At 36.9% G+C, this 14,762-nt stretch overlaps 3 protein-coding genes across 3 annotated transcripts in view; 2 read left to right on the forward strand and 1 right to left on the reverse strand.

Moving 5' to 3' along the window:
* LOC108977512 overlaps positions 1-5,407 on the forward strand; it is a 7,327-nt gene extending 1,920 nt beyond the window's left edge. The window contains exons 3-5 of the mRNA XM_018947226.1: positions 2,994-3,273; positions 4,659-4,913; positions 5,113-5,407. Of these exons, the coding sequence (XP_018802771.1) occupies positions 2,994-3,273; positions 4,659-4,913; positions 5,113-5,193 (616 nt within the window). The 3' untranslated portion in view covers positions 5,194-5,407. The remainder of the gene's footprint in view (positions 1-2,993; positions 3,274-4,658; positions 4,914-5,112) is intronic.
* A 3,119-nt stretch (positions 5,408-8,526) lies between these two features.
* Positions 8,527-11,082, reverse strand: LOC108977498 (ADP-ribosylation factor-like protein 3). Its single transcript, XM_018947204.1, has 5 exons — positions 10,999-11,082; positions 9,581-9,709; positions 9,304-9,435; positions 8,957-9,193; positions 8,527-8,841 (listed from the first exon to the last, which is right to left on the reverse strand). Exons 1-5 carry the CDS (start codon positions 10,999-11,001, stop codon positions 8,803-8,805), a joined length of 540 nt encoding a protein of 179 aa, XP_018802749.1. The 5' UTR covers positions 11,002-11,082; the 3' UTR covers positions 8,527-8,802.
* On the forward strand, positions 11,013-12,842 carry LOC108977496 (RCC1 domain-containing protein 1). Its single transcript, XM_018947203.1, has 4 exons — positions 11,013-11,548; positions 11,608-12,142; positions 12,215-12,290; positions 12,347-12,842. The coding sequence occupies exons 1-4, from the start codon at positions 11,473-11,475 to the stop codon at positions 12,812-12,814; spliced, it is 1,155 nt and encodes a 384-aa protein (XP_018802748.1). The 5' UTR covers positions 11,013-11,472; the 3' UTR covers positions 12,815-12,842.
* The last annotated feature ends 1,920 nt before the right edge of the window (positions 12,843-14,762 follow it).

Consider the following 14,762-nt stretch of genomic DNA (forward strand, 5'->3'; position numbering starts at 1 on the left):
TTTTTTTTTTTTTTTTTTTTTTTTTATACAAGAACCGGTGCGTTAATAGCAAGTTCCCTCGATTGTCATGCACGGTATCGTGCAACTCCTCCCACCCCACCTGATTAACGTACTATCTCGTCTTCATCGTCGTGACTTACTTTGTCATCGAAGGCGTTAACACCTCGGCGGTGCTTACGTCGCACACGATTTACTCATTTGGTTTAAACACGTTACAGTTATTCAGTTAGCGTCTTATCCTAAATACTAAAAAAATATAATAATTTCCGTTTGTCACGACTTGTTTTGTTCTCTATTTGGCGAATTTATTTAAGCGCGAAATGAGGTCGGACACAATGCGTTCTAATGAAGTTTCTATATTGAAAAATTCTTTGTGGGTTTTATGAGTTTGAATCTAATCGATTCAAGTGTTGTATAATTATAACATTCAAATTGTATTCGAATTAAGAATTTTTCGTTTTTTGCTGGGAATTTAAAGGTATTACAGATTTGCTAATGTTCAGTTTGTTATTTTGACAGCTGTCAGTTATAGTTTTGAAATGATTAAGCAATTTTCGGTTATAACAACATAAAAGCTTCCTAAAAAGGCTTGAAATTCTGGTCAAGAATGTTAGAAATGCAGATTACGATAGCTTCGTAACGTTAGTTCTTTATTGTTTGTTAGACAGAAACTAATTTAAATCGTGACGTCTTAAACAAAAGTATGAGAAATATCGTTGTGAAATATCACTGTAAAATTTGACAGTTTACTATTGTCAGAATAACTCCTTACAGAGTCAGCAATAATGAAAAAATACGTGTTTTAGTTCAAAAGTGAACTTATAACTTGAACGAAGGGAAAAATGCTGAAAATTGTATTTTTGGCAGACATTTTTTCAAAAAAGTGAAAATTTCGCGAATTTTTTTTTTTTTTTCAAATAGTTGTAACCAAAAAATCCTTCATCCGAGTCTTTCGAGAGAAGTGTATCTCAAAGACCTATGTAAAATTCTATGGAGATCGGTTGCATAGTTCTCGATAAATCTTTACAACCGATTTCAAGAACACAGTTTCGAGAAAACCCCGGTTAAAACAGTAAACTTATGGTAGCCTAGACAGCCTCGAGCGCACAAGTTCTCAAGGCCGTATCTCCGAAACAACTTGAAAATTTAGGAGAATTTCTAGAGCTATTATAAAGCTTATTAAGACAATACAAAACCCGTAAACCCATGTAACGCCTTAAGATTCCCTCCAGCATGGCTTATCAGAATACATATACTACTTCTTAGTCAGTTTATAAGTTTACCCATTTTTTCTTACAAACTTCGGACTTGTAGCGATTTGGAAGTTATTTAAGAAGATCTATATGCCATACATATATACATATACATATAAATGTTGAAGTTCCGTATAAGGCAGCTATGCCTTATATGACTGGTAGATAATCTGATGGCGAGGAAAATCTGGTTCTTTGACTAGAAATTAGTTGCTAATCTATTTTACGTCACATAGGAACTGAAAGCCATAAGAGTATATGTATTTATGGTCTCAAAGATAATGAATATCAGCGATAATTTAACACTGTTTAAATTTGAGAGAATGACTAAATATAAGAAAGACTTTAAAATTTAAACGTTGATAAATGAATCAGTTATGATGTGCCTTTTCGAGAAATGCTCCATTAAAGTTATCCATATATATAATTTAACAAGACCTTTTCACTTGATATTAAGTTTCATCACAGCTTCGTTTCATTAAAATATTTTAAACATTAACCGGTTGAAATGCAACCGAAAGCGCGCTCATCCTCATATTAGGTTATGAGTGCTAGAAAAACTGGGGACAAATTTCGGGTAGAATTGACACATCTAAGAACCATTATTTATTCAAAGCTTAACATAACATACATATATCTTCAGAGAAGCGTGAGTTGTCTTTTGTTAAGTAAAAAAAAAAAAAATCAATGAAATAAAAAAATGTATTGTTTAAGAAGCACGCGTTGTTATGATCCGTGTGCTACTCAATGATGTGTCAATACAATATTCCAGATTTGGTTAAAATTGGTTTTTGGAATACGAAATGTATATATATTTTGAATCGGTTTACAATTTTAATTTTTTCTACAAATTCGAGTTTCGAACTTTTACGAATAACAGTGTTTTGTAAGAGCTTTCGATTTCCAGTCAACCGCCAAGTATTACGTAGAACGGATAGAGAGGCATATATCTGGACACCTTGCCATTATGTTCATTTTGACACATCTCCGCAAGCCACCTACCGGTTAAGTTACCAGTTAATAACCGTGCTAACCGAAATTTCTACCAAACCTTCTATGAGTTTCTTAGAGCCTAATAGACAATTCTAGCTGAAACTATTTTAAACCACCGTTACGAAAAAATAAAAATTTTTGTTTTATTTTGCTTTCGAGTAAAGTGACGTCCAGTCAAATAATAATTAATTAAAAAGTAAAATATTTACAACAACAATGAAAACAAAGCAACAGCGAAGAGTCGCCTCTATGACCAAGCAACTCGTCATTAACTCTTATTTTCTGTCTTTTAATTTCACCTTTGAATCAAAGCAAGCAACACTTTCTAGTGGCAAAATAAATAAATAATTTGAAGGAAAACACCAAATAACTTTTTGGTAGAATGCGCGCAGCTGGAATTAAGAAGAAAAAAAAAACACAAAAATGTGGTAATTTACAACTGACTTTCACTTTGGCTGCGGGCAGACCGCGTAACTTCCCTTCAATGTTTACGTTCACCTTTGTAAATAAGTATAAAAGCACACATATGTATATAATAATGTTATATATACTTGAGTATGTACTTGAGCACAGTAATATTTATTTGGCTTACTCATACTCAAGCCATATTTACATACCTATATACATACAAACCGACATTTTCGCGGCATAAATTGAAATTTTTTTTGTTTCTTTTCTGATTTTATTTTTTATTATTTTTTTATTTTTCTCTAATTTTATTGTCTTTTGCTTTGTCTTACCACGCAGATACATCCAGACGGCGCAATTAATGTTCAACGGTTTTCTCAAGTCTCAAGGTTATCCAAAGAGCACCTACTTCGACCCCAGCCGCGCCAGCGAGACCATCTCAAATCTGTGCGATCATGTGGCCAAGCAACATCTCAATGTGAAGATCAACTCGCGCCAATATGTCAAACCGGCTGTCGGCTATGCCAGAGAATTGCTGAAATTGGGTCAAGCGCGAGGTCTACTGCAGTTCAATGCTACCGAACTGAGTGACAAACTAACCGATACGCTCAATTTGGAGGTGAGTAGGCGAGCGCGTAAATGAGGTTATGCTAATTATGGTAGAAATTCTTGAATAACGAGTAGTGAGATGAGTGAGAGCTTATTTGAGTGCTAAAACTAAGTTAGAGCGTGAAGGAAAGTAAATAAATCATGGAAGTAATTGAATGAGAAAGTAATTAATATTAAAATTTAATGCTCGGGACTTTATTTATACCCTGAACGGAGTACATTAATTAGGCACGAAGTTGGTAACACCCAAAAAAAAAAAAAAAACATAGGAGACACTGAAGCTGTAAACAAATAGGATAAGTCTGACGAATTTAATCGATTTACGTTAAAAAAGGGTGATCGCTACTTTTTAAAGAAGAAACCCCAAATTTTATGCGGAAAGAACATTCTTTGGCACTAATTTTTTTAAGATTATCTCCCTCAAACGTTGGCCGCGGACTCGTCTCAGATGGTCCTTCGAGCAATTCAACTGGTAACTGGTGAATGAAGCACATGATGTTTAGCTCCAAGACCTGAATCGAAGGGGAGTCTATGCGGACAGGCTTTAGACATTACATATGTATGTATCTCTACAGGAAAAAGTGAAACGGTGTGATATCATAACGACCAATCGGCCGTTTTCGGCGAAATCATCTGCAAACCGAAGTGTTCTCTCCATAAATCCATTAATTGATGCGATATGTAGGAACTGGCGCCGTCTTGTTGAAACAAAATGTTGCCAAGCTTCATTTTCAGGCATCAAGTGGACGGTTTGAGACATTTAGCCCGAAATGGGTTTCATCGCTGAACAAAGTTTGGCTCAAAAACGTCGGACCTTGTTGGAACTTTTCAAGAACCCATAGAGCGAAGCGATGTCGTTTGGGAAGATGGAGCGGCTTCAGTTCTTTCACAAGCTTATTTTGTATACATTCAATTTAAGATATCGACTTAAATGCGCCAAGTCGTTCCAAACGTTAGTCCGAGTTGCTGCGACCGCTATTGAATCGACTCTTCACAGTTTTCCTATACCCTCTCAGCTACGGCTGCTATATATTCTTCAATGCGAGCTGGATGTAGTCTACTCGGTCGAATATTTTCCAATAGTGAATGCTGGGTCTCAAGATGGGTGATGCTAGGCTCAGTAGGCCGATTATGTTGACCATATGTTGAGCGAAGCGTGCGATACGCATTCTTTATACAACGTAAATTTTCGTAAGAAAGTTGAACAATTAGGAAACGTTATTCTGGCGTAAGACTTTCCACGATTAAATGCCAAACTCACACGTGATCTATCAAAATAAAAAAACTTTTGAAAAAAGTACCTTTACTTGGATCAACCGTTATAATAGAAATTGGTTAAAAAGGAACTTTTGAATAAAAAAATCCAAAATATAAACCTCTCTGCATCCTTTACAGGTCATCGAGCCGGTGCTCAAAGTACATCGTGCCTACAGATTTATCTCGAAATCTCCACAATGTGATCGCTATGTGCTCTGTGAATTGAATTCGCACGAAGAAAGTGCGGCTGGCAATGCGCGTGGCCTTATTTCTGGTGTGAGTCCGAAAATCGTGAAGATCGGCAGCATGGGAGCGGCCATATTCATTAGCACCGAAACTGGCACACCGTTCTGGACATTGTTTGGCGTCATAAATGCGCCCTACAACTGTGAGGTAAGTCTTATTCATTAGCACTTTGTCTGCCATGTCAGAACTCTGCACAAGTAACATAGATATATGGAGTCGGTGGAGAAATGTGTGTATGTAACACAGTTTGGATTTAATTTTAACAAATTGATCGAAGCAATTTGATAATGAATTCAATTAGTATGCTAACTGCAACATTTTATTCTTCTCTGCACACTCTTTGTAGGTCAAATATCCAGTCGATTGTAGTGGCTTCCATGAGGGCGAGGCTAAAGTGACCACGGAGTATGTGCACAATGAGTTGTGAGCGCGCGGTGTGCTTGTGGGCAGAATTTGTATTGATCGTTTGAGCACGACAACAACACGAACGAAAAACAAAAACAACAAGCTGTGGATGTGATGTTGATCTACAAAGCGGTGATCGTTAAGCGAGAAGATCACGGCTGCTTATTTTTTTAAATTAAATTTAGTTAGTTGTTAGTTGTATGTACTTAATAAATAAAATTTAGCCGTTATTAAGTTAATTAATAAATATGAGAAACATATGAAAAATGTATTTTTTTCTACTTCGTGGGGTTTTGAAACCCCCTCTGTGTTCGTGGATTGATTACGACATGCGTAAGTAATTAATAAAGTACAGTTCTTGATGTTGTTGCAGCATGTGCGTCTAATGTTAGGTTATAAATCCTTGTTCGCTCCGATTACGTAGGCCCTCTAGTCGAGTGAGCGTAATAAAGAACAGTGTGTACGGCCCACAAATAAGTAAAAAGAACTTTATGTTTTATTAAGTGCGTTGATATTTATTACTCACTGCTATGTTTATTAGTACTTAAATCAGCCTTGGCATTCTAATTATCTTTGTTAAAAAGATTTCAGATAACGGGTAATTAGGTGGTCTGATAAAAGTAGAGTGCTCGTACGTTATAAGAAATGTATTTGTTGCGAAGAAGAAGAAGAAATGCACATGAACTTGTAAGAGTTCGGACGAACGTGACCGGAAATGACGATAATGAACTAATCGAAAAAAGGGTAAAATTGGATATTTCATTTCGGTTGAAAGCAAAAATGTTGCTAGCAGAACCCGTTTGAAGAAAAATAACTCTCCAAAGTAATTAAACAAAAGCCATTAGACATAAAAAGGAATATTAACATTAAAAAAAAAAAAAAAAACAACCTGTTGATAAGATGAAATAATGAGTGCTTTATTAAGAGCGCTATAAAAGCCATGAAAGTGCAAATGCTTTTGATGCCATTATGTATGGAACTCGTTTTGTTCTGCATGGCCCCCACGGGCCCTTTTGCAGAAGTCTAGACGCTGAACACGATTTTCGACGGGTTTCAAGCTTAAATCGGCCGATACTGCTGCAATTTCACGTTTGATATTCATACGAAGTTCATCTATCGTCGATTGCTTGCTGCCATAGACTATAAACTTGACGTAGACCTTCAGCAAATAGTTTAACGGCGTCAAATCGCACGAGCGAGACGGTCAATTGACTATCTCACGAAATAGATAACAGTTCACCAAACTTGGTTTTCAATAAATCGATTGTGATATTTGAGGTGTGGCTGTGTCGCCGTATATTCGGTTATCATTGTATCAATAACGGTATATCAATAACGCATTTTTAATTTTTTCATCCACAAATGAGACTCATCGCTGAAGATGATTTTTAAACGAAAATCTGGATCATTTTCAAGTTGTTGCTTGGTCCAATTCACGAACATACGACGATTCTGATTCTAGTGGTCAAGCAGCTTCAGTTCTTGCGTAAATTTGATCTTGTAAGGATGTAGGCCAAGATATTGYCGAAAAATTCGCCACAACGACGTCACAGTGATGCCCAACGCTTGAGAACGAYGTGTAAGACACAGATTTGTGTCTTCCTCAATTGATGCACAAGCGGCAGCAATATTCTGGACACTATGGTCCCTTCTTTGCCTCACTGACACCGGAACATTTTGTACTTTGTCTGTGGATTAAAATTTCTGCACTATATSTTCAACTGTTGATCTGAGAGGTCAACTATGACGACCATAAATTTGACGTAGCGCTCTTAAAGTTGAGGCCACTGACTCCCAATTTCGATAGTAAATGATATGACGTCGTTTGTAGACCGATAGGGACAGRTCTGCTTCTGTAGCGTCCCTATTGAAAAAATACCCAGGGCTCTTTATAGAAAGCTTTTGTGGAGGCCATATATTGAGGAGGGATTAATGCAGATAGCGGATGCCTTATGATATATTGCAGTAGAGGACCTTTTTCTCCGCTTAAATCGAGGTCGTGTCGAGGAATATGTGGATGAGGAGAACAAGCGCAGTGAGCTTATTCACGGACTGGTCAAAGTTCGAATTAAAGAACGGGTCGAAGTTAAGAGTGAAGGTTGCAGCGAATGTTTTTTGTAAAAAGCTGCCTTTCTTTTTTATTCTTGGACTACCGGACCGCTGTAGCGTTTTTCAGGCAGAAGTGGCTTCTATTAAGCTGACGGCGGATGTACTGCTACAAATTGCAGCTCCTTTCAGGGAGATGTGCGTGGGAGGTGTTGGATCTTAATTAGGATCTTGCGATCCAGCAATGGACCTCACGTACGCCTAGAAGGCGCTTGTCAACGACTAGCTCCTGTGTGACCATGGCCTAGAGACGAACGCACGAGACCTATTGAGCTACTTGCTCTTATCCCAATTCATCTTGCCGCAATCGTACCGGCATATACCGGCCAATAGGCATTTAGGCGGTAAAGCTAGAACACTAGTGGTTAGAGTTGTGTGAAAGGGGGTGAGGTGGAAACACCCAGAAATTTCCTTGCTCATTGTCCGCCCTTGCAAGACTTATCTTCGGCGAACTCGAAGACATAGCYRAAACTGACATTAACCGTCTCAACAAATTTGAGATAAACTCATAAACACCACAACTGAACGGCGTTCTGAGCTGTCCTTTGGAATTTCTATTCTGATGGAATTTAAAATTGGCATTTATCATAACACAATACATTTTATATGTTACAAACAACCGTTTTGTTCCCCTCTGCTCGTGTGTTCTACTACTAGACAGCTAGGATTCATGGGAGCTTGGTTACTATCGATTCATGCGTTGCCGAGAACCTTTCGGCCCAAGTTCGATCATAGGTGATCCAAATAGTTCTTTGCTATCGGTAAGGCAAACCTCTCCCTAGRGGGTTCTAACACACCAATACCCTATAGATACTCACGTATGGAAGAAAACGAGGTGAAAACATTTCAACACTTCCTTCTTGATTGTTACGCACACTGTATCACCTTTTCAGATAACCCACCGTGCTAGAAAATATATAGCCTCAAAAAGGACTGTATATAGTATTTCAAGTGCGATCTCTGGATCAGCTCGATGGCTGCCTAACCTAACAACCGCTAGCTGAAAACGACTATTATATTCCTTAGCAACATGTTCCGAGACTATAAAAATTATGCTAACATACTTACAATATAGCACTAAAAAAATTATTATGAAATAAAATTAATTACAATCAAATAAASTTAAAGTAGTTGCACACATCCGAAAACTAGACACTCTTTGAGGGTTARTTGAAAAAATGGTAGCCATTTCCTAGTAATTGCATTACGTTTTATTAACTTGATTAGGAAATGTTTAAATAACTGATTGTGGTACTTGAGTTTAACATTTGTTGTATTATATATTTATTTGCTTATGACTCACATAAACGGTTAAGAGTTGAGTGTTTATAAATCAAATAGAGGGAACCTAACTAATAATAAAATTATCAACTAATTAGTAATAATACTTTCTAATTACATGCGTAGAGGAACTACAACAACTGTAATGCGATTGCCGTTGTTTGCTTTAACATGCTGTTGTTGTTGTGGTTGTAGCTTTAAAGCGATTCGATAGCAATTACAATTGCGAACTGCATAAACTTTTTCATTTCTTCATGTTCTTGCACACCCAATCCATGCCCTCCTGCACAGCAAAGAAGAAAACCAAAAACAAAAATAATCMAAAAAAAAAAAAAAAAWARRAAAAAAAACTTTGTATACCGATATGTTGCTTTTACACTTTTTGCATTGCCACTTACTTTGATGCCCGTGCCATCGACGGCTGAGCAGCCGACTATCTGCCAGGTGCGCTCCTCTAAACGCACCAACTGCGCCGCTTCGGCTAACTCAGAGACGGTCATGGCATTCGGTAAATCCTGTTTGTTGGCGAACACCAACAATGGCACCTGCTTTAAGCGATTGTCCATAAGCAATTCGAAAAGCTCACGGTTAGTTTCGGATAAACGTTCGCGATCTGTACAATCAATTACATAAATCTGTGTAGAGAATGAGACGAAAAAGAAGTAGTGACGATGTATTTAGTATATATTTTTACGATTTCCTAGTTGTATTGCACTTGTGCACATGTTATTTTTTGTATATTTACCAATACGTCCGTGTTCGCAAAGTAGTTTTTCCAGTAAGGCCGTATTTTCCATTGGCCACCAATGTCCCAGACATTGAGCTTGAAACCATCGGCCGCTACGGATTTTATGTTGAAACCGGCGGTTGGTGTGACCTGTGGCAATTATATATGTACATACATACGCTTTTACATGCGAATCGAATAACAATCATTAATGCAATAAAATCGTATTTATGGTTGTTGTGCTAGTTTCGGTGAAAAAAGTGCATGTCGAATGGTTGGTTGGTGGAAAATTTACCGTTGCAATATCTTCAGATGCCAATTGCTTTAAAATTGTCGTCTTGCCAGCATTATCTAGGCCAAGTAACAGTATTCTAGCTTCTTTGTCGGGGCTGGGACGCAGTTTGCGCAATAATGATAGTAAACCCTGCAGCGTCGTTGATTTATATGGAACAATCGAATGCGAGTTAGATTAGTAACGTGAGCAGTTGAGGGGCTTAATGTTTATAAAATAAAAAAATGATAGTTATAAAATATTTTTCCTTTATAATTTTTATAGCGGTAGCAGACTTCGAACCAAAGCGGTTATGTCCACTTGTGAATTAAAAAAAAAAAAATCGCTCATAAATCATATAAGTAGATCTGTATGTGAAATCCACAAATTTGAAGYTAATCCGACATTTTGGAGATTTCAGCTTTTTTCTACCAAAGTTTACCAAAGTTTTCAACGCCTTTTTCTCGAAAAGCTGTTGTCAGAGACATTGAAGAAAACTTCTCTGGAAACGCTGAAGCGAACGATTTGAAATTTTCACGCGACCTTTTTAGATACATACATATATCTGTTGCTTAATCGAAGAAATCCGTTTTAGACAATAATTTCGATTTTTAAGTCTTTACATACTATTAATTTTCTCAAAAAATCGATTTTTTTCTTGCGAAATCACCACTTATATGCAAATTTTTGACTAATCCTTTGATCATTCACCATGTTCATCGTGGGCTGAATCAGCGATTATTGAGGCACATGGAATTTTGTAAATCTACAATATTTTTATTTTTTATTTACTTATTTAGTGCAGAAACAAGCCACTTCAACAAAATTTACAAAAAAATAACGGGTTTCTTCCAACTAGAAAATGGTTATAACTCGTTAAGCAATCGAAATTGTGGTCGTTTGTCTTTTTCTTATCGTTACTTTCATTCGTTATTATTTGATAACATAAAATAACAAGTATCAAATAAAATCAAAAGTATAATCAACAGCTTAACACAATTTATTCACATTTGAAGATCTAATTTGTACAACTATAAATTATATTCTTTCATTTCTCACATTCTTGTAAATCAATAACACACCATGCTTTCAACGGATTTAAATCTAATTTCCGCTATGTCCACACATTTCACCACACCATATCACATCTACCACACTCGCAGTCCACTTACACTTCAAATCATGTGGACTGCATTTACTTTGACAGCTACAAACAGCTGATCAAAATGTAAATAGAAAATTTCCAAAGTGTGGCGCTGAATTTTCCTTTCAAAGAAATTGTTTTGTTTCCATGACAACGGTACCGAAATAAACAAACAACTATTAAAAATTCGTTAACGATTTCACAATTTTCAGTATTGAATTTTACAAGGAAAACAYTTTAATKCACGGTATGCTTGCAATATTCACASAAATCTATACATATATATTTTATTACTTGCCATTTCTTGAGAAGATGCAGTGACACTATTATTTCCTTGTAGTTTAACTGGCGTTTAAGCTTGAAGTAAATTTATTGATGCACGAGCCTGGATTATATAAACAGAAACATAACCACCACTAACGGCAAATGAAAGTATACTAACTGACTAACTGAGAGGGCTAACAGCAGATCCACCATACAATTCATTATCTGTGACAGCCGAATATATAGAGGGCAGATAGGTTTGTTCATGTAATGCTAATAGCAACGACAGCGGCAAAGCTTGTGAATTAGTAACAGCCGGGAGGTGACGAGGCAACGGTAGCGGGCAAAGATACAATAGTGYTCTATTTATTATGACTGTGTTACGAATCTTCACGATGATATTTATTTAGCGATTGTTTTTGGTATTATTTAGCATACAAGTGAACATGTGTAAGCGKCATCAACTACTTTGGAGAGAAAATTTTATTTATGTTACAACGTAATACCAATGCTCGCTTTTAGTGGCTTCAATGGCTTCGGTCAGTTCGCCGTTGACGGTCAGCGAAGCGGAAACGCGTTTACAGGTGCGGAATTACGCATTTTTTGAGGGTATAAAAATATGAAAATTTTATATGTTTTATAGGTATCTCATTGGAAAAGTCAATGACCGGCGAACAAAGTATTTTGCATGTCGCAATCAGTTGGAGCTACACTGCCTATGCTACAAAAAATCAGCTTATGCTACGTGGCTTTTTGTCTGGTACACCAAATTCAACATTAAGTTTAGAGAATTCAGAGAGCATAGTGCAATTGGCCGCATGTGATAGATTCTGTCTTGTGTTGTGCGAAAATGGCAAATTGTACAAAGTACGCGCTGAGAACGATGCCCAGCTGCAAGAAGTTAAGCTCGAGGCCGAAGTGCTAGCATTGCCACAGAAACGAACTATTTTCGGCGACCTGAAGCCCACGYTGGGGCAAGCAGCGCGCATTCATATTACACATATTGCGTGTGGYTCCAACATCAMYGTCGCGATAAGCGAGACAAATGCAGTCTATAGCGTGCCGAGTAAAATTCATCAATTTCCGAAACATTTTCGGGTGAAACAACTACAATGTGGATTTGAACATGCGCTCTTACTCAACGCAAATGGTGATGTTTACAGTTGGGGCAATGGATTGTGAGTGAACTTTGTTGAAATATTTATTAAAATAATTCAAAACAACAAATAAATTGTTTATATTTTCTGCAGTCGAGGACAATTGGGACACGATGTGTTACGCGTCGAAGAGACACCCACATTGATAGAAGCGCTTGCTGGCATTAAGGTATGGATATGGTTGAATATGAATTCCTTACAAGTACTAATTTACGCTCCTTGCAGATTAATTTTATAGCTGCTGGTGGCTGGCATAGCACAGCTATWTCGGCCTTTGGTGATCTCTACGTTTGGGGTTTCAACTCAAATGGTCARCTAGGCTTACGTATGTTCAAAACAACATCGATTGGTGACCTTAAACAACCAACAGTGTTTACTTTGCCGCAAATTGTCGAGYTGCCCRAGTGTAAATGCCTYCGTAAGAAAGCTAGTGTAGAAAGTGRTGACATCTTGGAAGATACGGGCGAGGAATGCGTACCTCTGCGTGTATATGCAGGTGCACGCCATACGCTGTTGCAAAAGAATTGCGGTGCGCTCTATGCAACTGGGTGGAATGCGCATGGGCAACTCGGTTTAGGGCGCAAAATGGAATACTGTGATGAATTTGAGCATGTGGCATGCGAAGAAGATAGCATGAGATATATGCAAGTAGTGTGCGGCGCATGGTGTACCGTTATTTTTAAGAAAAGTTGACGAATAAATAGTGAAGTGTTGAATCATATTTTGGTTGAGTTTGTGAATATTTTTCGGAATTGTTATGTGGAATATTTGTGCAGATTACTAGAATTGATAGCAGCTAATTAATCTGGAATGTTTGCTTTCATATAAAAATAGAATGCCTCAGCAACAATTAGTGAATTCGCTGTAAAATAGTACTCAGCATGTACATATGTACATATGTATGTGCCATACATACATAGAATAAGTTACAGTTAGTGATTAATGCATGTTTCATAGTAATATAAAGTACTTGTAGCAACAACTAATAATTAAATTCGTAATTATTCAGCTATTTTAATTGCTTTATTGGGCATAAAATGATAGCAAGTGTGCGCTTTGCTATTTTAATGATATATTTTCTCGGAATATTAACTATAAATTGCATTTGTAAGCATACACTTGRGTAGCCGGCAGTTCAGACTATGCATTTGCTGATACTAGCACAGCTGTAAAAAATCAACTCTTACTCTCTTTTCAATGCCTCCAACAACAAAATACTGTTTGATTTCAAGAATGCAATAAACAAAAAATAATTTCACATTTTAATTGCATATTTTTAGTTTCAACATCAACTTACTGCCATTAAATGCCCCCACCCCACCCACATTTTAATTGCATATTTTTAGTTTCAACATCAACTTTAAATGTTAAATTTAATGCCATTAAATGCCCCACCTTCCTCCTACAGTCAAGCAATTATTCCAWATCTTAACCTCTCGAATGTGCGAAAACAGATCATATTAGTGCAACAAAAACAAAAGTGTTTAAATTCTAATGGTATCACTAGCCAAATGCCATCAAAACCAAAAACAMAACATCATGCCACAAAATAGAGAAGTGCATGTAATCAAGAGAGAGTGGAAACCGTTACTGTGGTTTTTGCACATTATGCAAACAGTTTAAAACTTTTTGGCAACTGCAACTCAAACACTTTACTAACAAMAACAAAAACAGCAACTAATGCACATTTGACGCCGCAGCAGCATACAGTTAGAACGGTATTAGTTTGTTGTTGCATTTGTTGCTTTATTTGAATGGTTGTTGCATTTGTTGCTGTACTCTACTCAGTTGGTTGTTGCATTTGTTGCTGTACTCTACTCAGTTGATTGTTGCTTTTGTAGTGCAAGGATGAAGTTTGCAAAATTATCAAATTTTCCATACGCTTTGCGTTGCTGCGACATTGTCGAACTTCTAACTCGAAATTTTACTACACAGTTGTTGTTGTTACACTAATAGCTGTTAAGTGGCTTAAAGCTGTTTGTRTTTTAGTTGCATGGAGTTACACCGAAATTTCACTGGTTGGTAGGAATATGGTTTCATAGTATATATGTACATGTACATATGTATGTATATATGAATTTAGAGTTGAGAATTGATTTGCATACGAAAATTAAATACCGAAGCATTTYCGAGACTAGTTTGTATTTGTGTAAGAGGATTTCATTACTCTAGTTAATAATATACAACAGAAATTTATATCACAGAATATTCCAAACAGAAGGTAGAGTTCCCGAAGCACCAAAACCTATTTCGCAGATTTAACTAGACTTTAAGAGCCATTAGTCGTCAAGCCATTAGTCGACTTCAAATTATTTTCATCAATGGTGGTTCGTCTTTCCCATTTACCTAGAAGATTCTTTTTTGAATGTGGTAATTTTCAATGCAACACGTCTGGATGAAGTAGGGAAGACTATGACAAACGATAACTTCAGAACTTCGATTKTTGTTGTTGTTGTAATGGTTATTTACTCCCCGTTAGGATAGTAAGGCTCAGATAAGTTGTCACCAAGGTCATTCAACGGCAGACCCAGGAAACGTGCAGTTTTGACGGGTTCGGACAATCGTGAGAGAGCTGTCAGATGTATAGGTTTAGCTGGACATTCAAAGAGGTGGTTAGTGTCATGCGGAAACTCGTTGCACG

The sequence above is a fragment of the Bactrocera latifrons genome, unplaced genomic scaffold (genome assembly GCF_001853355.1).
Source record: "Bactrocera latifrons isolate USDA-ARS-PBARC rearing strain unplaced genomic scaffold, ASM185335v1 scaffold_90, whole genome shotgun sequence".
In the NCBI taxonomy this organism is placed as follows: domain Eukaryota; kingdom Metazoa; phylum Arthropoda; class Insecta; order Diptera; family Tephritidae; genus Bactrocera; species Bactrocera latifrons.